A 23446-nucleotide genomic window follows, 5' to 3' on the forward strand; every position below is an offset into this window, starting at 1 on the left:
AGAAAACTGGCAGGTACTATGATCTGGAATACTTTGGAAGCAGTAGTTATCTTATAGAATAGACTGTCAAGATAATAGGTCTCAAGTGTTTTCTTCCACTGAGTTTTGCTATGAGGCTCCTTGTATGCTTAGTGGAGAAAAAGGGAATATGGCTGAAGTGAGTGACAGTGTATTATTGCTCAATATATCCACCTTCACAATGGTGCTTTTGGGGAGTACTAAACGTTTTTAGAAATCTAGCGCAGCCAGGGAAGCCATTGTCGAGGAGATAACCTTCTTCCATCCTCTACCTTGTAAAATGTTCTGAAAACATAAACAGGTAGCATTATTTTTGTAAGTATTATTTTGGAGAAAAGTGTGTTATTGAAAATGTCTGGTATGACTTCGCAAGCATAATAGACTTTCTTTTTGCTATGGTTCCCTCCCCCTATCACACAACTTTTTTTCCTCTTCTCCATTTTGATCATAATGTTTGGTCTTTTCTTCAGAAGAAGGTCCCTTTTATGTTGCAAACAGATTTGTTACTTCAATTTGTAACACTTAGTTTTGTAGACTAGCAGCTTCTTTTACTGCACACAGAGACCCTCCAGAACGGTGCAAGCCAAAGCAATTTTCTTGTCTCTTCTTGATTATTTGTTAAAAGCAAACCTACCATTGGAATAAGGTGAGAATAAAGAGAGAAATTTTTTTTTTTGGGGGGGGGGGGGAGAGGAATAAACATATTGTTACCACCACCCCCTACAATTCCTATACTGGCCTTTATTTTGAAAAAGGGAAAAAGAACCTATAGTATGCTTGAAACAATCAAATGAGCATCAGCTGCCCATGATAACAATCATTCTGACACCTCAAATTGTAAATAACTCCATTAGAAAAACATGTTTCCGCTGCAAATCCCATAATAAGAACCTACTCTGTCTGTGCTGAATGATTTTCATAGCTGAGAGGCTTAGGAACAAAGCTTACTGAGGAACCAATATTTCCTAACTTATATTAAGTGTAATACAAAAAGGTCAGTTTGCACACATTAACCCTAACCCTATATAACCTCTCATTTAACAGGCCATTTTATCAGAGTTATAGTGAGCAGTTTACATTTGTTTCATTACACTCAGCAAAAACAAATGCATCCTCTGCTCTTCACTAATCTGGAAAAGTTTATTTGGAAAGGCAGTGTACAATTTTTAAAAAATATACAGGGAATCGTTTCAAATTGATCCTTTATTTCCAAGCTGAACTTTTCAAGACTTAATTAAATGTTAAAAACTATGGGAAGAATCTAGTTCTTGGGTTTAACCCAAACATGTATTTTTAGCCTGGTTTTGTTTTTTTAAAAAAGTCATCCTCTTTTGAAATAAAAACAGTATTGAACTTTTTTCTTTTCCTATTATATGTACTTTAAATTCTCAGACCAAATCTTATACTGACCCTAGCCTCATCCTTCTTTTCTATATAATTCCCTCACCAAACATTCTTTGTCAGAGGAGATGAATCTAATGTTAGGTTGGAGCATTCCAACTTTAACAGACCTTTGAGTTTTTCAAAATGGAGAATTATTCATGTTTCTTTGTTCTATTCCATGTTTTTATTCTTAAATTTACTTTCCTTTTCCAAAGCATTCAATGCAGGAAGAAATTTAAACCATCTGTCAAACTATTTTAAACTTATGCCTTACAATAGAGAATTAGTTTGTGGTTTCAACTAGTCCACTCCAATCCCTTCTGGGGCTTCCAACGTTAGGCTTCTTGATGTCAAAAACAGCCTGATCTGGAACATAATTCTAGTTCCTGGCAGCTGATACACATGATGGTGGGACCTTTCTTGTTTTTGCCTCTAGTAAGTGGTCTTCATTGGGTCTCTTCTTCAGAATTCTTTTTTTTTTAATTAATCATACAGGGAGGGAAGGAGAGGAACAAAAAAAGAAGAGAGGAAGAAATAAAGCAAAATGACAAACAGCCAGGTAGCATGTCAGATAAGGCAGATGTAAAGTCTATCTATTCAGGAAAGACGGGCTGGCTGTCACATACACAGAGAGTGGCTAATCCGTTCCTTTTATTTGAGGGATAAAATGTTGCTTCTCCTTTTAAAATCTGTCCAAGTTGTTGAAGTAAGGCTAAGAAAAGAAGGGACTAATCTAATTACCTGGAGTCTCAAATTAAAGGTTGGGAGGAGTCCAGATAAAAAGAAAGGGGGAGAGGAACCAGATTTTCAAGGGAAAAATATATTAGACATCTTTACAGAAAATAAACGGATAAATATGTAAAAAAAAAAAACAAACCAGGACTTTTTTATTTGTTTCTACGTGGTATGTTAAAGCCTTGTCTCCTCTCCTATTTCTATATGCAAGGTCAGAAACTATATATACTCCAGCCTTATTTGTATAGCTCAGATTGTGCCAGAGGATATTATTTTGGGGTTAGAATTATAACTATAAAATCATGTTCCATCTATTTACACACAATTAAATTTTAACTGGTGTATATATGGAACCAATTCTTAAAGAGTTAAAATATTGATCAGGGCTTTCTTTTAATGGGACCTATTAATATACTTGTGTTCTGTAAAAATGTCTAATTTGTCATTAATCATTAAGATACATAGTCAACAAATATTATATGGAAATGTTTTGAACTGTCTTCATATACTAATGTATGGCATAAGTAAGATATCCATAAATCTTGAGTGGAATCTTGTACCAACAAATTCTATAAATTAAAATTACTGTATATCCTGAATTTTTCAGTATATAAAATGAATCTCAAGCCACAGGTTATTTCTCTGAATGTATGGGGGCAAAAGGTTTAAATTGTAGTTCTGCCATGAGCCATGAAAATACAATTTAGATGTAATTATCCTGAGCAAGAAATGAAAAGATCATAAAATGAGCTTGAGCATGTATGATAACTATCAATATTATATAACAATGACTTTCAACCTGCTGAGATTTGCATGACAACTTTTTTCTTCTATTGGCCTTTTTGTGGTCACTTAATAGTTGTGAATCATGGCTGTGTGAGTCAGACATGTGTGAGTCAGACGTGGACACAATCACCATGGCAACTTGATTATGAGTTAGAAATATAAGCTGGTAACTCAAGGATATTTTTTTCCTAATGCTTTTAGGATGACCACTAGTTTTATAATTTAGTCTCTAGATTCTGAAGAAATATCTCCATATCTGAATTCAATTTCCATTGTAAGACAAACAGCATTGTTTCCTTGATATGGTTTTCTTCTGCCAAGGAACAATCTCCCTTGATAAAAGCTGACTGACAGGAGGATAAAACCTCCACCATACGTGCATGTTTTCTTCTGTTCCCCTAGAAAACATTGTAACATCATCTTTCTTTAATTTGTGCATCTTAATATTGATGTAGATAGTGGATAATGTAAAAGCAGAATACTGGATACGATATGCAGGTGAAATTTAATTCCACAGCCATTAATACAATAGCTAGTTTGTTAAATATGATCGTTTATATTTTCTCTTTATTTCATTATTCACACAGATGTAGAATTCTTTTTCTCAGTTCCAGGCATTATCTCCCCCTGTTGCTCATAAGAGCAAAATGCAGGAATCAGTAATATAAGAAAGGTGCTGTGTTTCCATGCTACTCTTTTGCAACCTGACTTGAAGTAGACAGACATTATGTGAACTTTCTGCATACTGTGCTTTTTCCATTCCCCTTGTGTCCAGTTGCAATCAGGTAACACGTGTTTTTCCCCCCCTTTAATCCTGCTCACTTTGAAGAAGTGATCCAGGCAGCTTTATGGCTTCTCAAGGTAAGTGCTGATATATAAAATATGAAAAGAAATAATATTCCTATAGCAATGTGATTAAATGGAAAGGTGAAAATCCATTTTAATTTCTGCTCTGAATAGAGGTGGAATAGAATGTCAACTATATTATATAAATTTGAATCTGAATATGTTTTCATAGGTATTCGATATTGATTATGCTCCACTGCCTTCTCTAGTCTGCAAGTATATATCCATGCTATTTATTCAACAAGAAAACTTAGAAATGTCAGCCTTCCATTAAAAAGGTTTGCATCCTTCAAACACACTTCACCTGAGAAATCTCACATCAGCAACTCCTGATCATTCTGAAACATGCTTGAGAAAATTCCTGCTAACAAGCTTCTGAAGGACAATTGAGTGCAATCAAACTGAAGGGTAGTTCATGCCATGTCTTCCCTTTAGTCTGAGACAGCTAACTTCTCATTAAAGGTGAAAATTGCAGCCTGGCTGAAAAGCCTTTCAAATCATCTCCCCACCCCCCACCCCTTTAAATAAAAAAAGAATGTTACACTTTAAAAATGAAGTCAAATTTCTCTCCTACACCTTGCAGCTTGTCTCTTTAAATAGCATGTGTGAAATCTTGGTAGAGGAATTCTCTAGTAGTATTAACAAGTTCACTCCACTCTTTTCCCATCATGGAAGAATCATAGACGAAATGCTTCATTAATGCAGTCTTCAGGCCTGCATGATTTTTGTTGCTTGTTCCAAGAAATCAAAATACTTTCCTCTTGGCACTTTCTAGTTTCCTCAAAAAGGTACTATTTGTAAAATGGAAAGTATATGGTCAACCTTCTGAAGAAAAGAAAAATTCAAATAGCTATTATAAAACATTCTGCAGAATGAATATTCCTGTTTATGTGGTAAAACAGAAATTTCTCTATGTAATATTTCAATTGTGTTAGCAAAATCATTACCCTCCAAGCACCAAAGGAATTTGAATTGTATATTGATTTTTTAAATTTTGATTAAATCACTTTATTTGCAGTTTAATATATTTTAAGTGACTAGAAAGAAAGAGAAATAAGATCTGCAGATTGAGAAAACAACACAAATCATGATTCAAAATGTCTTCATTTTTCCAATAATATTTCCAGTATACCTGATTATTGATTTTCTGGAGTTAATTTAAGTTTAACTGAAAGGAAAGACTCCACTTTGTTTGAACCTTTAACCAATAAAACCTCACAGTAGTTCATGTAACACAGGTTTTGGCAATAGCACAACCTGGTGAGGTAACATGATGCAGAAGAACCAATGAAATATTTACAATCCAGTTATGCATATTTAAAGAAAAATTCAAAGGGATTATTTTTCCTTCCTGTGGTCTTAAACCTTGAAGGAAAGCTGTGGCTGCAATAATAATTAAGATCCCAATATAATTATAGGATGAAGGACCAATGAACACATTCAAATAAAGGGCTGCAAATTCATCATGGTCTATAACTGCAAGAAAGATGGATTTAACTTTTCAGTCCAGAATGAAAAAAAACCATCATGTAGGTTTCTTCAAATGAGGTGCCTGACCTCTTTTTATTTTTAATTCAGGAAAAATTTGAATGGTAACCAGAATATGAGCTGGAAAAAGAAGGTAAAATATGAGTCCTTGGTATATAATCATGTAGATAAGAGATCAGTAGGAAGAAACAAAAACTTGAAGACTTTATTTATTTATTTATTTATTTATTTATTTTTGGGACTTAAATGCCGCCCTATCTCCTGGAGGACTCAGGGCAGCTAACAACAATAAAAACAACAATACAAAAGTTAAAAGAAATTAAATAAACAGCCCCAATAAATAAGTTAAACTAAACAATTAAAAATTAAAAAACATTTTAAAAAACCCTATCATCAGTCCAGGTCAGCCTGATGAAAAAGTAAAGTTTTAAGGCCGCGGCCTTATGTATGTATATTTCTTAAAATGGCAATCTATTTTCATTCCTAACATAAACATTCTGTTTCATGCAAATGCTCTAGGTCCAGTTAATAAAACCACGCAAGATCTTCTTCCAGGTTCTCTGCAGATGTCTGAGCAATCAAAGCCTTCAGAAGCAACCATAATCTGGAAACAAACCCAGCTTCCAATTGCTTTTCCACCTGGTTTGGAATACTTAAGACAGGTCCTGTTCCCATTCCACATAATAACTATAAAGCTATATTAGATGCATTATGAGCTCCTGTTTAAACATTTATTTCATCTTAACAAAAATAGTTGTTATGCCTTATGTATTTTTCTGCCTATGGTACAATGATAAAATTAATGTCCAGATTTGCTGCTATACTTATTCCTCTAAAAAAATTGCTGTGTTGTCTACAACAGGTGTTCCCAACAGGTGTTCTCCCAGTTCACAGACCGGTACCAGTCCACTGCCTATTGAGAACTGGGTCATGCAAGTGGAGGGTATGGTGCACAAAGTTCCATTTTCACATACGGGGCATTAGGTTGTGCACATGAAACAATTCCTGCCTCTTCCACTACTATAGCCACTGCCTGTCTGCGGAGCCAGAAAGGTTGGCGACCGCTGGTCTACAACAATAATTAGAAGAAACATATTGTTCCTGAAATATACACTTTAAGTATAAGGGAGGGTTTATTCCTATTTATTCATTTGGTTGTGTGTTTATAGTCTTGTATCTGCCTGCAGCGTAGAAAGAGTGGTCCTAATACAGAAAACTTTTCTTGCTCTTCATCTTGAAAACTGCTAACCCTAACCTTTATGAATGCACCGCCAAGGGTTTTTTAACCCTTGTTTCTTTGTTTAGCTCAATTTAATTTAATTTAATTTAATTTAATTTAATTTAATAACATTTATATACCGCCCTTCTCCCTGAGGACTCAGGGCGGTTCACAGGGCAGAATAAAATAGCAAATACAAACATTAAAAAAGATTAAACAATTGCCCTAGTTAAAAACAATATAAATACAACGCTAAAAACCCCCAGAAAAATTAAAAAGCGAAAGATAAAACAACCCCAACACACCCCCCTCAGGCTAGGCCGGCTAGGCCGGCTTGTACAAACAGAAATGTCTATTTAATGGAAATAGGTGAGGTACCTGAATCTTGTATGTAGTGGTTTACGAGTGAGGCCAATCAATATCTGCCGGTAGACTTACCAAAAGATTTGTGTAGATCAACAATGGTGTCTGTCTTTCTATTATTTAATGACTGAAGGATTAAAACCTATAAGAATTGAAAACCTGTCCAGGTAAAACGTTTACAATGTAATCATCATAGGCTCTTTCAGATTATTGGCCCTTCCATTTCCAAAACCCTTACAATCATTAGGTTAAAATCCAATAAAAAAAGTTTCTGATTTAGTCTTTTCTTCCCCTGATCTATGCTGACGTTCACATTCGTGCAAATGTCTTATGTTTTTATTTTTGCAATATAAATGAATGGATTTAAAAGCTGCATGGTTACCATGGCAACAAGCTTGCTTTTCAATACCTCCATAAATCGTAGCAGGATGGCTGCATGCTTATAAATGGGGATGTGAGGAGAAATTGAGAGTGATCAGAAATGGTTAAACTGAAAAGAAAACATTTTACATGTCAGTATAAATGATAGACGAGGGGTTATATACATGATCCAAGAGATTGGAAAACATATTGGCTGGGGAATTCTGGAAGTTGAAGTCTACAACACTTAACGTTGCCAGGTTTGAAAGCCATTGATTTAAACAATATGTACAGTAAGCATTCCACTAGTGGACTAAAATGAATGTCTGGAAGTGCCTGTTTCTTTCATGAATTTTGCAGATGGCCTATAAAATATGATCTGCAAATAAGCCCATATATTCCACTGCTGCTTTTGACTTTACTGCAAAAGTTCAGTAATGAGGAAAAAGAGTGGAATAGGAATATTTTTCAGAATTTTTTTCATGGCAGCATCTGGCTAAGGTTGGATGGGAAACTACTAGAGATCCCCAAAATTGTACTCTAGACTGGAAAGTCAATAAAACTTCATGGAAGAAGGCAATAGCAAACAATTTTCCCATTGCTGCCAAGAAAATTGCATGGATATTCATGTAGTTCTTAGGGAACAGTTTGATTCAAGGGTCCTTTTATTGTTTTCTGTATCTTTCAAATTGCAGAGATGTTTTATGTTCCCCAAAGTATTTTCTCTTCCCTCAGGTATTCTTCAAGCAAGGCAAATGCTCGCTGAATATAGAAACATTTCTTCTTTAATAAAGATTGGGGATCTGCCTATAACTCTGCAGTCCCAGAATATTCAGTTATTAAAATTGAATTGTTAAAATTTTGAAAACAAAAGAGGGTAACATAGTGTGAAATCCTTTCCTTTTGCTTATAAAGAAATAAAATGTGACAATAAGAATGAAGGCTAGTTAACTTGCTACTTCATTTTGTGCATGCGTGCAATCTGTGTGTGCATGCATCTTCACATAAGGGTTGACTCCCCTGCTGTTTTCCTGCAAGATTTTCAGAAGTGGTTTTCCACTGTCTTCATCCTAGGCCCGAGACTGAGTGATTGGCCCAAAGTTACCTAGTCAACTTTCATGCCTAGGACAGAATTAGAATTCACAGTTCTCCCCAGTGTCTAGCCTGGTGCCTTAATCACTATACCACTATGATTTATTTGCTTTTAGTTTAACAAACTGAATAAAGTCAACCAATGTGAATTTGTAAACATTGCTTTATGACATATCATGATCTGTGAATCCAGTCAAATGTGGATTTTTGAAGTAGCCATAATGTAATTTAAAAAGCCAATAGATCAAGAGAAAAAAAAATATCTAGCCATTAAGATTATAATTCAAGCAGTAGTTTTCCAGTCTGAAAAAAAAATTAGGAACAAATGTGAATGTTGTCAAACAAATCAAACAAATTTTGCTAGCTAATTTATTAAGGTGATTAAAGAAAACTAAAACAAAGGCCAATGGGTATAAACAACAGATCAAGAAGAAAATACATCAAAATGTCAAGGAAACTATGATGTAACAATTGTCAAAAAAAGGGTCCAATATTAGTTCACTGATTGGGCTAATGTTCTTGTAAATAGTGAAGGGAGTCTTGCAAGACTGAAGTTTGCCAATGCCATTTGTTGATTTTGGAGATCTTTTTTTTCTGATGAAGCAACAGAACTATTTCTTTCTTATTGCAAAGTTCATGATAGAGGAACAAAGGTTTAAGAAACTTTATGATTTTGTTATGATCTACCTTCTTCTGCAAAAAAAAAATGTGGTCTAACCCATCTAATATTCTGCTCCAGGCTCAGATTATAGAATGAAAGAAGCTGGTTTTGAAGTTTTCTACAAAGCACAACTTTTGATTTACTGCTGGACCTAACTCGTGAAATCAGTTTCAAATTATGAAACCTTAGAATGTCTGTCACACCATCACTGCAGTTTGATCTAAGGCTCTGTGCCTAGCGCTATCAAATTTGATCAAACACTTTCAAATACTTCATGAAAAGTGTTGCTAGAAATCCTGTTCAGTAATAACAGCATAGCAGATTCCAAAACCTTCTATCATTAAATAATGAGGGTTGGACTTGGATTTTTCTATATCTTGAAAGAAGGGAATAAACTTGTTCGATGTCAAAAGTGTTTGTGACACTGACAGTGTTGTGAGAGGTGTCTCTCTTCTGTCTGATTAAGTTTCTGGGTCTGAATAATAAGTTCCTCCCTCCTCCCACTAAATATCATATCCCTGTAAAAAAATGCATTACTTCTGAATGATCACCTATTTTAGAGGTCCACGAGTCATTTCAGTAACTTAAATTATTGGGTGATGCAATATTTTTCTTGCTTTCCAATTTAAATGGAAGAAAATTAATGTGTAAATCATCAGTGCAGCCTATTCTTAGTTTTTCTCCAAGAAGGTTTTTCTGGTGTAATATTGTTTCCGCTGGGAATTATCAGAAGCATAATAAACAGACCTAGCTCTGCTGTTATTTTTTTCACCCAGCTGATTTTTATTAGAGTCCTCATCAGAATAGCTAGGGACTCAAGATTCATGCTCACTACTACCATCTAGTTAGTAGTAATGTGGAAATAGAAGGACATTGTCATTTTTTACTGTTTGACCCTACTTAATTTTAGGTGTCACATTCCTAGGCTTTCCTCACATCTTACATGAGCCAACCTCTTACAGAAACAATGCTGTAAACATTTCCAACATATTTTTTTAAATAAATTCTCTGAATTTCCCTATGCAGATTTGGCTTAGTTTTTTTTTCAAGTAGTCCACGTTATTGAATTTTTATTATACTGTACATTTGATTTATCAATGAAGGTAGTTGATAAGCATGAATTTCTTTAACTGTCCTCAGATTTTCACTGTTCTCAAGCTATTTCTTCAATTTTGAACAGTTGGATCAGATCATTATTCACCAGCAAGTGGAACTTCTTCAAGGTATTTGAAATCTGAATTCTTGCACCAAATAGAAGATAGCCATATTTGCCTGTTTCTAGTTCATATAACTTCTGCATTTGTCAAGTTTTAAGCAAGTGGTTGGTTTTGTCACTTTGTTTACTTACAGAACTAACTATCTGCTTTTCTCTCACTAAAACCAAGTAATCTTGAAAAAATATAATATGCTGGTGCATTCCTTGAATGAGACAGTTTATGTAAATCTCAAGGAGTTGTACCCCATGTTTGTTTTTTTAATTTTTTTTAATTAATTTTCCACTATTACAATAATATCTTTAAAAAGCAACATGGTGTCTAGGTCACAATAGTGCCATTTCAGACAAATAGATATTATTACAGATCTCCAAGTTGTTGTAATTAATATTCTCTCTCTCTTATTTCCTTTAATACATATTATCTCTTAACTAAATTAACATACTTCTCATTGCTATCCATCAGTCATTTAATAGTTTTCTTATATTTATCAATACCTTAGTATATTTTATACTTTAACATTCCATTTTTAAGATATCAAAACACCTTATATATTTTCCAGCTTTAATTTTACATTAATATTAAGATTAAATGTTTAAAGTTTCTCATTTTCATATTAGTAAATAACCTTCTTTCCTTTACACAATTTTCTCCAACACCTAGTAATGTAAATACACTTATTTATCTCATTTTCATATCAACAAGTTAGTAGTACAATATGAGAATGGTAGTCATTAGAATACCAGTTGCAGGGAGGAGGAAGAGGAGGAGGACAATATAATATTCTTGTTTCTCATTTATAATTTCCACATATTGAAAATTAACCAAAATTTCTCCATTTCAACATTTAACACGTCCTTTCATGTTACTACATCCAAGTATATTAGTTACATTGTATCATTCTTAACATATATACATCTTAATCCATTTCATTTAAAGAGTTCAGTATTTCAATGTTAGTATTCATACATCTGTATTTTGTTTTGTTTTTTAATTGGTCAATATTTTTATCTACTCATCAAAGCAATCTCTCATAGTCCAAGTACAATCCTATATATTTTGGTGTTATCTATTTCAGGCCTCTTAAGTATATCCATATTTCTTCAATCTTATTCTTGCTTTCTTCCTTTGCCATGTCATTTTTTGCTTCTTTGCCTCGGGGTCATCAAAGCATTCTTGTATTGTTGTATCATATTTAAGTAGCCCTCCAGTCTCCATTTTTGAAGGATTGAGGGGTCTGTTAACAACACCAAATCTTTTCATTATTTTTGCCTCTTGATATAATTGCACTGGGCTGAATAAATCTTGTTCCAACTGTTTCTCATTTTTGTCTTCGAAAATCTGTGTTTGTTGAGTAGTTAATTCTTCTGCCAATGTATTTGATTCTTCTGTTAAGTTCTGTCCCGATAAAATATTGGTTGTAGTCACAATTTGAGTTTGTTTCTTCGAGACACCTTCTAATTCTTTTCCAAAAGCTCTTATTTCACCGCCAGCTGCAGAAAGGAACTGATAAGTTTGGTAGGATATTTCCCACATAGCATAGATTTGTTTTTGAAACTCTTCCATGGTGGAGCTTTACATCTGGTGTTCAAGGTTAATCTTATCTTATTCTTCTTAAACAACGTACATTCTATATTACAGTTTAGTTTTAGGAGTAATATTTTTATTGCACCAGTTTTTATTTAGCCACCCTTCTTAATTTGTTTTTGCCACAAATAATTATTTAATAAGCTTTTATATTTTATGTTGTGTAAAATTGTGAACGGTATAAGTACGCACATATCATTCCATATTTGTAAGTGGTCCCTCTATTATCCTGTTTTAGCCCTATTAGTAGGATATCTGTGTATCTTTGTGCATTACTGCATTAGGCAGAGTCACCAAAGAGATTGAGAATAAGATTGATGACAGTAGGACTCAGTAAAAGTGTGCTGAAAAGGAAATAAAATGCAGGATGAAGTTCCATTTTTCCTGAGTTACATTTCAGAATCCGGTCAAGATGGGCTGCACTCTGGACCAAAACAAGATAGCCTGGGCAATTTCAAAAGCTGAAGATTAGGTCCTTATAGAGCTCCATTAATATGCATAATATATTCATTAATAATGCCGCTTGGGGGGGGGGGCAAAAGCCCTAATAAGCAGGCATATACATAGAATGAAGGCTACTGCTAAGCTTGTAAGCCGCCCTGAGTCTTCGGAGAAGGGCGGGATATAAATGGAATTAAAATAAAAAAAATAAAAATAAAAATATTGGCTCAAGGTTGACTCAGCCTTCCATCCTTCCGAGGTAGGTAAAATGAGGACCCAGATTGTTGGGGGCAATAAGCTGACTTTGTAATAATGCCGCTTGGGGTGTGTGTGAAAGCCCTAATAAGCAGGCATATACATAGAATGAAGGCTACTGCTAAAGCTTGTAAGCCGCCCTGAGTCTTCGGAGAAGGGCAGGATATAAATGGAATTAAATGGAATTAATTTTTAAAAAAAAAAGAAAATCAGATTGCAATTTCAGGTCTAGCCACTGGGTGTCCCCCAAGTGCCCTGAAAGCTCTTTTCTTTTAGTCCGTTTTTTCCCCTCAACATTAAAAAAACACCCCTGAGCTTGCTCGCCACCTGCCCAAAGGGAGGGCTGGATTTCCCCCTCTCTCTCCACAGGGGGGAAGGCACACAGCAGCTTGTTTAGGTGAAAAGAAGAAGATTAAGGTTTAAGTGAGGAATCTTACCCTGTCTCTTCCACGCTGCTTCAATGTTGCCTGATGGTAAATTTGACTTCGGCTGTCTGCAGCCTAGTAACTGGCCAGTCTTTCATCTGCCAGTATGAAGGGAATGCAGGCACTAATGGGGGGGGGGGGTTGTGGCTCCCCCGCATTTCTGCAAAAGCCCCTTCTTTCTGGTCACCCCTCCAGGGCAACTCCTTGGCCCTTTTAGGACCCCCCAGCGATGCAAAACTAGACGTGGAAGACGAGAGCCATCCTCCAGACGTCCATGCCGGCTAGCTCGGCAAACCGGAAGCCTGTACCCCATGTTATATTTAGCAGTATAACGTATCAGTTCCATCTGATGTTAATATAATCCTCATGCTGCAGTCTGTTATATAAGGAACATCAACTGCTACACACAACTGGAATGGTATTCGTGCCAATGGAATGCATCCAGAGCTAATAACATAACCTCAGACTATTTGGTAGTTGAGACATTTTTATTTGGTTCAGCTCTAAATGTAAATATAGCATTGTTCAAAATGTCTATCCCTTTAACTGCAGTTATACTCGGAACTGAAACCTGCAGTAAATATGAGATAAAAAATCACATGGGGCAAAGAGTTTATTTTGCTGTGGAAGAAAATGGTTTCTTTGATCGGAATTTCTGTGCACCATTACGATCTTTCACCATAAGAATCACAGACAATACTGGTCAAGAGGTGATCACAGTGAACAGACCATTAAGATGTAGTAGCTGTTGGTTTCCATGCTATCTTCAACAGGTTTGTAGTGTTTAAGAATAGTTTAATTATAGAGTAACTGGATTAAATTGAATTTATAACATACTTTGATGAGAAAATGGTTTTGAATTTGAAAGTGGATTCTATTGAAAACTCAATTCAAAACAATTCAGCTCAACCCAGTAAGATTTTTAGAGGGCTGGGATAAAAAACAAAACAAAACTCATAAATGACTTGCAAGACTTCCTATCTCTAGAGATATTCTTTCCCAGTTTTATTTCTTCCATAATTTCTGTGCCCAGCAGTCCACATATGAGTCTGTCCCACTAAGGAGTGATGTGATGATAATTACAATCAGCAATAATAATAGCATTTATATAGCATCAACTTTATAGCATAAAACCATATTCCCTTGCCCAGTAGCCCTGTCTTGAAAGAACTTATGATATAAAGAGAGCAACTGAAAATATAACTATATATGTATATGTGTGGGTGAATATACATTGACTAAAGAGCTTGTAATGTAATACGAAAATTCCAGACATTTCATATTAATGGATAAACACATATTCTCTGATTAATTGTAACTTATAAATAGATTATGCCTTAAAATAAGAGAACTTTTATGGCAAAGGGCCCACTTGGTCCTGGAGTTTCTTCTTCCATAAACTGAGAAGAGATAGAACAAAGGTGGGTGGAACTAGGAAAAAATAATGTAGTTAATCTAAATTACATCAATTAGCAAAGTAATTAGTACAATATGTATGTTTATTGAATTTCATCTTCAGTCATACATTATTGTATTTTAATTGTGATGTTAATTTTTTCAGTTCTAACTATAGTTTTATGTTTTCATTGTAAAACTTCAGGAGATTTGCTAATTGTTAAGATAATAAGCTTAATAAGCAGTCAAACATTCAGCCCCAAATTTTAGAAGCACTTAAGGGTTGAATGCAAAGCTTGGTGGGAATGCTCATTTTATACCTATACCATTTAAAGAACAAAACAAATGAAAAATGAATCTATGCATCAGGTGTGTCCATATGCTGTTAATTGTATTTTTCATTGCCTACTAGTTAGAAGTTCAATCACCTCCTGGAACCACAATTGGCTACATTGTGCAGAAATGGGACCCCTTTCTACCAATATTTACAATCAGGAATGGGAGTAATGAAGATGTGTTGAAGATCACAGGTCCTTACATCACATGCGGTTGCTTTGGAGATGTTGATTTCGAGGTTGTTTTGGCAACATTACTTAAGTTTTCAGTAATAAGAATCTGCATCAGAAATATCAGGCAGAAGTTTGAGGGAGTGAATGAATTAGCCTTTTCTTATCTGGAATGTTCATGTTTGGCCAAACTGACAGGAAATTGAAGGATTTGCAGTACCTACATCCTCTGGAGGACGTTGGTTTCAGGAAAATCCTGATTTGCAGTCCATAAATACAATTTCAATTAATAATTATATGCAAGTCATTCTTATATTCCTTGTCTTCTTCTAGCTCTCTTAGCTCCTAGGAGATAGGCATATGTATGAAAGCCTGGAAAAGCAATATCCATTCTCCACAGAATGTGATTTATACCAATATATTATCAACAATAGTTCCATTATTTACAGAGCAGCTGAGAAATAAGATATACTACTTTTGAAAAAGTGAATAAAGGGAAGTTAGTCTCTCTCTCTCTCTCTCTCTCTCTCTCTCTCTCTCTCTCTCTCTCTCTCTCTCACACACACACACACACACAGACTAATATAATACTCACACACTAACACTGCCAATATACAGAATAGAAGAGTGAAAGTACCTATTCAGTGAATGTAAAATCATGATTGCAACTAGCTTTTACAAGATAGCCATTGGTATAAATGTTTTAAATAATTCCAAATTCAGAAAAATTTAGTCCATCGGTGGTTTTCTTAATGCAATTGCTATATAGCATAGCCATGTTGCTAATGGGATAGAAAGAGAGACTCTTTGAATATTATTTGCAGAAGTGCCATAGTTGAAAAAGGCTTTTCTCAGAAAATGGCATTCTTAGGCACACCAGGTATCCATCATTTGAAATATTCTTGCCCTTACTTGTCCATCACTTAAAAGAGGGGTGGTAGTTGAGTTCACACTTAATGGTTTTAAGCAGTAAGAACTACGGGGACTAGGATGATGAGGAAAAGTGGGTCCATGCTATGCATTTATTTATTGATAACCCAAATCAACAAAAGTGACTCTGGATAACTAGAAAAGTCAATTACAAATACAAAAAGCACATAATGCTTTAAACACCAGCTAAAGACAGAAAATGTCAACTAGACTGAAATGTACTCCAATACAACATTCGAGACTCCAGTCACCTGGACCTAAAGGCTTGGGGAAAGAATCAAGTCTTAAGGCCTGCAGGGTCAGAAGCAACCCCATATAATGCATGTGTAGGCAGGACCATGATTTTTTTGGTTTTCCTGGGATTTGAGATATTTGCTTTGTTTTTCATTTTAAATTATGAGGCATACACATTATTTCTGGACTGTTTCCAAATGACAAGGAAATAAACTTTGGTAATGCAACCCAAAAGGTTCCAGAGAACACAGACAATATGGCTGGAAATAATATCCAGCCTGGGAACACAGATTGCCCATCCCAACATTTATTTATTTTAAACACTTGCCCTCCCATCTGATGTACTATAATCCAGGATGGCTCACAAACAATGCTGCTAACATCAAATCACAAAACCATAGGGAAAACTCTTAGTTCCACAAGGACAACACTCCTCATCTGCTCTGAATTCCACTTTATTGACCTTCAGCTTCACTTATGCTAACATTTAGCATGCTACGAATATCCTTGGCCAAATGGAGATAAAATACTCAGTAAATACCACTTTATTACTTTGTTAACCAACAATGTGTTAGAAGAATTCATCACAGTTAGAGAAATTATGTTACAAAATGTTTTAGGAATACACAGGTGAAGTTTTCCAAATAATTTCTATGCTGTTTTGCTTCCTGGCAGGTAAAATCCGTAAATGATATGTCAACTATCGGCAAGATTTCTAAGTATTGGTCTGGATTTGTCAATAACATATTTACTAATACGGCCAACTTTGGCATTCAGATTCCTGTGGACCTTGATGTAAAAATCAAAGCTGTGATGATCGGTGCTTGTTTTCTCCTAGTATGTTTACCCTTCTTTTACAAGGTCAAGTCTTCTCTTTTGATTACTTTATAATATTTTGATGCATTCCCAAAATAAGCTACATATCACGTAATAGCTTTTAAAGGTATATCCAGATAATCACCTGTGCTACTACCAAGGCTTGTGAACTCTGTGCTAAATACAATAGACTTATATTGGAATGTATATCCCTTTGTTCCTATTTTGGAATTATTGTTCTGTGTCCTATCAAAGTCAATGGGTGGACAAGCAGATTAATTATGGGAGCTGTAGCCCTAATATATCAAATGTGTAATATTGATAGAAATGTATTACATGGCATTTTTAAAACCCTGCCAGAAAATCTTATCAGCAAGGAAGGCTGTCTGGACAATTTATGTTCTACCTCTGCTTTCCTTTCTGCAATCCAAGAGCTGTGATATAACTTTTTAAAGAAAACTACATACCAACTAGTTGCTATTCACCTTACTTTATTCATACAAGACTAGAAATAATATCCTCCTGATACTTAAGGCTCTCCAATTTCTTCTAGCACAAATTTGTCTTAGCCCAGAGGCACCACACAGAAGAACAGCCGTCTAATAAAAATAATAATAAGCACAATAAAAGTCTTTGGTGTAATGAAACCTTACAAGTCAGCTTTTTGATATTAATTGTTGCCATTTTGTATCTTGTTCATCATTCACAGTTTATTTATTTGTAGGACTTAATGTTCTTTGAGAATTCCTTGGATGGATTGTAACAAGCAAGATGATAGGAATAATAAAATATGCAAACGACATTTCAGTAAGTAAGAATGAAACATAAATTGGTTGCTTTGGCTTTGAAGACTTATACATAAGACACTTCCTAATTCTTTTTCATTTTCTTCCAGCAGTCCCTTGAGCACTGGATATTACTTTTGAACTGTACAATCTGATTTTTTTTTGTAAGGGGGAGGGGGCAATAATCATGATTATTAAACTCTACCTTATGTAAATAATTGTTTTCTTCTTTTAATTGTGGGATGGTTGTTAACTGTTTTATTGTGAGTGTGTGCAACATTGCTTTGGAGCGGCTGCAATTCTCTTTGGGTTCCTTTGATCTTATTGCATTAGAAAGCATGAAAGATTAGAACTCAGACGAGCTGCCCCACTGATGAAAAGCTTTGATTCACAACCCCTTTGAAGTTTTGCAAGTATTGGCCCCAGCTATTAGCAAAAGAGAGAGCGAGAGTTTTATTTCCTTATACCCCAAGAAGCTTTCAGATTTAGAGTTCAATTAACAGTAACTTACAGAGACATCATCTACTGGGAAAGTTTAACACAGCGATCTCTTGGGACAATGGTGGACGATGGGATAAATTGCTCAAATTTAAGAGATGCATAAACAAGACAGTATCTTTTTAAAGATCCACATTGACAAGCTTGTCTTTTCCCCCCCTGCAATATGTGAAGGAGCATAACACATGAAATGAAATAATTCAAATGCACAGGGTGGTAAGGATGTTTGGTTGACAACTGTGACTCTGAAATTTATTTATTTAAATTTAGGCTACTGCTAAGCTTGTAAGCCGCCCTGAGTCTTTGGAGAAGGGCGGGATATAAATGTAATAAAAATAAATAAATAAATAAATAAATAAATTTCTTATTTATCAAATTTCTATTCTGCCCATCATACGTGCATGCCTCTGGGTGCTTTACAGATAAATATATGCTTCCATTGCCATAGTTATTCTATCTGCACATGGGAACAGCCATGCAGGAGAAGCTCAGGCTTATCTTCTTCAAATATTTTGTTGATCACTGCAATGATCTGTGGGAATACCCTTTGGAGACAGGAGGAGGAAAAGTCAGGGCAACAGTTGGATAAGATACAGTCTACAGAAGGAATGGAGTGTGGAAAGCATCTTAGAGGGACCCTCCCTAGTTCTCTGGAAAGTAAAGGTGGCGGGGGGGGGGGAGAGATGCTTTAACATTAGCATGATTCTATTACTGTAACCTTACAATAAAGGTAGTATTACTACTCATGGTATTGGTTTCTTGTCTCAATTACCCTGAAGGACTGACATTCACAAAAGTCAACCAGATGCCTCCCACATACTTGCAGGCCAAAGATGAGGCTCCTGCTATTGTTTCCCTCTCGTAATTGCAAGAAAAGTCATTTTGCACCTAACTGTAAAGTAACAGTGAGTCTCCAGGAGCAAGGACCTTTGCTATACCTGTCCTCCAAGAATTCCCAATCCAGTTTTAAAGCCATCCAGTTCAGTGTCCATAATCATGTCTTGTGGTAAAGATTTCACCAGGTAATGCTCTGTTTGACTGTTGAAAATACAGAGGATGACCTTGACGGGGAGAAGGAAGATAAGGGGATAAACACTGAAAAGTCTCAAACACCTCCTGAATTCACATAAATAAAAGAGAGGAGGAGAAGCACACTCAGACTTGCAATATTATTACAGCCAATATTAATAAAAGTGGTTTTAGCCATAAATAGCATTTGTTTCTTGGCTTGATCTATTTGTAAGGCTGGCAATAAGGAATTGAATAAGAGTTGGAAGGGATCTTGGAGGTCTTCCAGCCCAACCCCTGCTGAAGCAGGAGACCCTGTACCATTCTAGTCAAATGGCTGTCTAATCTCTTCTCTAAAACCTCCAGTGATGGAGCACCCACAACTTCTGAAGGCAAGCCATTCCACTGGTTAATTGTTCTCACTGTTAGGAAGTGTCTCCTCAATTCCAGGTTGCTTCTCTCCTTTATTAGTTTCCATCCATTGTTTCTTGTCTTGACTTCAGGTACTTAGGAAAATAGGTTGAACCCCTCTTCTTTGTGGCAGCCCCTCAGATTTTGGAACACTGCTGTCGTATCACCCCTATCCTTTTCACTAAACTAGACAAACCCAATTCCATTCTTTATATGTTTTAGCCTCCAGCCCTCCAATCATCTGGGCTGCTCTCTTATGCACTCTTTCCAGAGTCTACATCTTTTTTTTAATATAGTGACCCAAACTGGATACAGTATTCTAACTGTGATCTTACTAAGGTTGCATAAAGTGATACTAATACTTCATGTGATCTTGTTTCTATCCTTCTATTAATGCAACGTAGGATTGTGTTGGATTTTTGGCTGTTGCCACACACTGTTGGCTCATATTTAAGTGATTGTCCATTAGGACTCCAAGTTCCCTCTCACAATTACTGCTTTTGAGCTAGGTTTCACCTAATCTGTACCTGTACATTTGATTTTTCTTGCCTAAATGTAAATCCTTACTTTTCTCTACATTGAATTTCATTTTGTTAGATAGGACCCGGTGTTAAAGTTTGTTGAGATCCATCTGAATCTTGAGCCTTCTTTTAAATCTCCTTCTTACATGTTACTTATTGTAGGGTAAGAATTTCCTCTATTATCTGGCCATTGGGATATTGATGCTTTGCAATGTAATGAAACAATTCAAGGATCTGACACATATTAGCAATTACTAGGCAACTTCTTTACTTGCCTGCCTACTTTGCTCCTTTCTAATTCAATTATTTTTTTTAATTCTACCTTTTCCAATCCATTCATAAAGTTATGTAAACATTTGGGCAAGAGTGAATGAATTCTTGCTCACTGATTCCAGGTAGGGGATACTGCTGTAGTTCTGATTCAGTGCCCAAAGGCTATGTGGATCTGGATGAGGAAGAACTAACTCTATCTCAAGTATGGCAAGTTGGAATGGCTTTGCATTTTGAATGCTCAGTCTGGTGTCATCTTTGACTCTAGATGGGTACCACATTTCCAACAGAACTGTTGCACAATGTGAGTGTCCTCACAGCTACTATTTGAGGAACAAGTGGCTAGGGGGGACTTTATAAAGATTCATCTTGTGCATCAAACGTTGGAGGCTTTGCTCATGGTCATATATGCCTTGGTTTTTTGGTCATTTCCCCACAGGACTACTTCTGTGCACTCTACACTCTACCCTCCACCCAAGTTCTACCATCTATTTTGCAAACTGCACTGCCTCCCACATTTATTTCACAATGTAATTCAAGGTGCTAATTATTACCTTTTAAGTCCTATTGGAACAAGACCTGATAATCTTCAGGATCATCTCTCCATGTGGGTGTCTGCCCATCCCACCAAATCAGGTACAATAGGCATGTTCAAGGTCCCTTGCCTTAAAGGTTGTCATATCTTGGTACCTGGGAGATGTGCCTTTTCCATAACATCCCCCTGCCCTGTGGAATACCCTTCCTTTTGAGATCCAGTAGATCCCTACCATCTAAATCTTTCCGAAGGCCTAAAGAGACAGTTCTTCCCTCCAGGTATTTTAATAGAGTTTGCAAAGAGCCTGGAAGTGGTGGTTTTGGCTTCATTGAAGGAGATTAGTTGTAGTGCCAGTTATTTTTAATTGCTTTTATGGATTTTTGGCTTTGCACCCCTGCTGTGAGCTGCTCGGAAATGTTTCTGTTAAGATGGGTCTTCTTATAAGTCTTATAAATGAATTAATATCTTGAAAACAATATCTTTCCTAGTTTGTTTCTTGTAGCTCACAACTTCTTTGAATAACTTTGTTTTTCATCCAAAGTATTTACAAATCTTGTGACTGCATTTCTTGGCTTTTATATTCAGATGAGCCTAGAATTCTACAGTCTTTGCCTGAAAGCTATATATCAGGCAAAAAGTTATTAATCTTGGAGATAAGATATCCAATTAAATCAGTCTTTTCTACATTCTCTCTGATGCCTTTAACTCTCACTTCTTCTCTTCTGGTCTTAGACATCTGCTAAATCTTGTTTAATGTCTGTAATATCTTTTTGAACTTTTACAATATCAAGCTCATTTTTCATACCATTGGCATATGTTTTGCTAGAAGTCTGTGCAATCTCTGGTATTTGATAAAGCACTTCTGTAAGTTGTTTATTAATGTTTCCAAGCTCTTTCATATATCTTGGTAGCTCACTTTCCACATTATCCCTTCATCTCTTGTTTAAGTTGCTTAATTGTATATGCCACTGAGTTAAAATCCAAACTCATAATTTTTTAGCATCTCTCAAAAGGTTTTCTCCTTTTCCATTTCTTCTTCCTTATTACTAAAGGGTAATGACCTACAATGACCTACAAAGCCCTCCATGGCATGGGTCCAGAATACCTTGGGGAGCACCTACAGCCGGCGTCAACTTCCCTCCGCCCAGTACGCTCCCACAGAGAGGGCCTCCTCAGGGTGCCGCCGGTCAAAGAATGCCGACTGGTGGCCCCCAGGGGGAGAGCGTTCTCTGTGGGTGCACCGGATTTATGGAACCATCTTCCGGTTGAGCTCCGGATGGCGCCCGATCTCCGCTCCTTCCGGCGCGACCTTAAAACCTATCTCTTTAAACAAGCTGGCCTGGCCTGATGGGACGGGGTGGGATTTTTATTAACGACTTCAATTTTAAATTTGTATTATCTCTGGGCATTGTTTAATTATGTTTTAATAATCTAATTTTAACTTTTGTATCTAATTTTTATGTATTGCCCTGTTCACCGCCCTGAGTCTCTTGAGAGAAGGGCGGTATATAAATTAAATAAATAAATAAATAAATAAATAAATAAATAAATAAATCCACTCGGTTTCTTCATTTAGGTTTTAATTCCTCTGCCTCTTTGTAAAGTTCTCTTTTGGACATTTTTATTATTTAATCTTATCCCTCACAACGACTCCAAATAAATTTAAATGGTTAAAGATCTCAAAAGAGCTGGTTCATCAACAGCTTAGCTTAGCACATCATTTTCACCTGTGGTTAGTTCTGCCTGCAAAATCTCTAAGTAGTTCTGTCTTCAACATCTTTCAAATGCAGAGGGGGGTGGGGGGTGGAAAGGAGGTGTCAGCTTGGTCTTTATAAAGAGACTGTTACAGAGAACCAGGCAGCTACCAAGAAGCAGCTCCTTTTGACCTCAGCCACCTGAAAATAAGGCACAAAGAAGGATTTCTCCAGAATATGACTTAATAGATCAGACTTATTCCAGTTGGAGCAAGCAGACCTATAGGTATCCAGATGCCAAGACAGAAACAGCTCTATAGAACAAAAACAGCACTTTGAAATGTATCTGAAATCAAACGTATAATTTTTGAAAGAAGGGTTAGTCTTACAAGTCTTTCTTATGTAGAGTGCAACGTTCATAAGAATAGTCTACTAATTACTATTTACAGATAAAAATGGTCATCTCTGAGGCAGAGATACTATTATTAGTAATTTCACATAGTACATCCCTATCTGTGCCCTTACAGATGAGAAGGAAAAAAAACAGCTTAAAGGCTCAAAGCATTATGCTATAACAATAGCTTGCAAAGTTAAACCTGAACAGCAGGGGACAGTATTGCTTCATTTTAAGATACTTCTCTCTAAATTCAAGTCCCTGTTAGCAGCATATGAAAGAAAGAAGAAGAGAAGAAGAAAAAGTATGGAGTGCACTTGATAAATTAACTTTGAAAATATTAAAATATGGATTCAGGGGAAAATGTATTGTGCAGCCCAGTAATAAAAAGGGGGATGTGATCAATTTGGTTCAGCTAATAGAAAGGTACACAACAAAAATAGTTGTTGAAAAGAATACATTCAAATTGATCTTGCCCTGAAATGGCCTTAGATTGTTGCCTAAAAAGGGATGGTCCATTTGCTGAAATCACTGGCGAAAGTAGCTTCTCCTTTCCACAGCCACCAAGTTACCTGT

At 35.9% G+C, this 23446-nt stretch overlaps 1 protein-coding gene across 1 annotated transcript; it reads left to right on the forward strand.

Annotated features, from left to right (window-relative positions):
* Positions 1–3770: 3770 nt before the first annotated feature.
* Positions 3771–17663, forward strand: LOC308668533 (phospholipid scramblase family member 5-like; the record flags this gene model as incomplete). The annotated part of the gene is made up of 7 exons (XM_081328535.1): positions 3771–3783; positions 5776–5918; positions 10132–10174; positions 13426–13646; positions 14681–14842; positions 16614–16775; positions 17479–17663. The coding sequence occupies 7 exons, from the start codon at positions 3771–3773 to the stop codon at positions 17515–17517; spliced, it is 783 nt and encodes a 260-aa protein (XP_081184661.1). The 3' UTR covers positions 17518–17663.
* Positions 17664–23446: the final 5783 nt, after the last annotated feature.

This window comes from Vipera berus (assembly GCF_964194415.1).
Source record: "Vipera berus genome assembly, chromosome: 5".
Lineage (NCBI taxonomy): Eukaryota > Metazoa > Chordata > Lepidosauria > Squamata > Viperidae > Vipera > Vipera berus.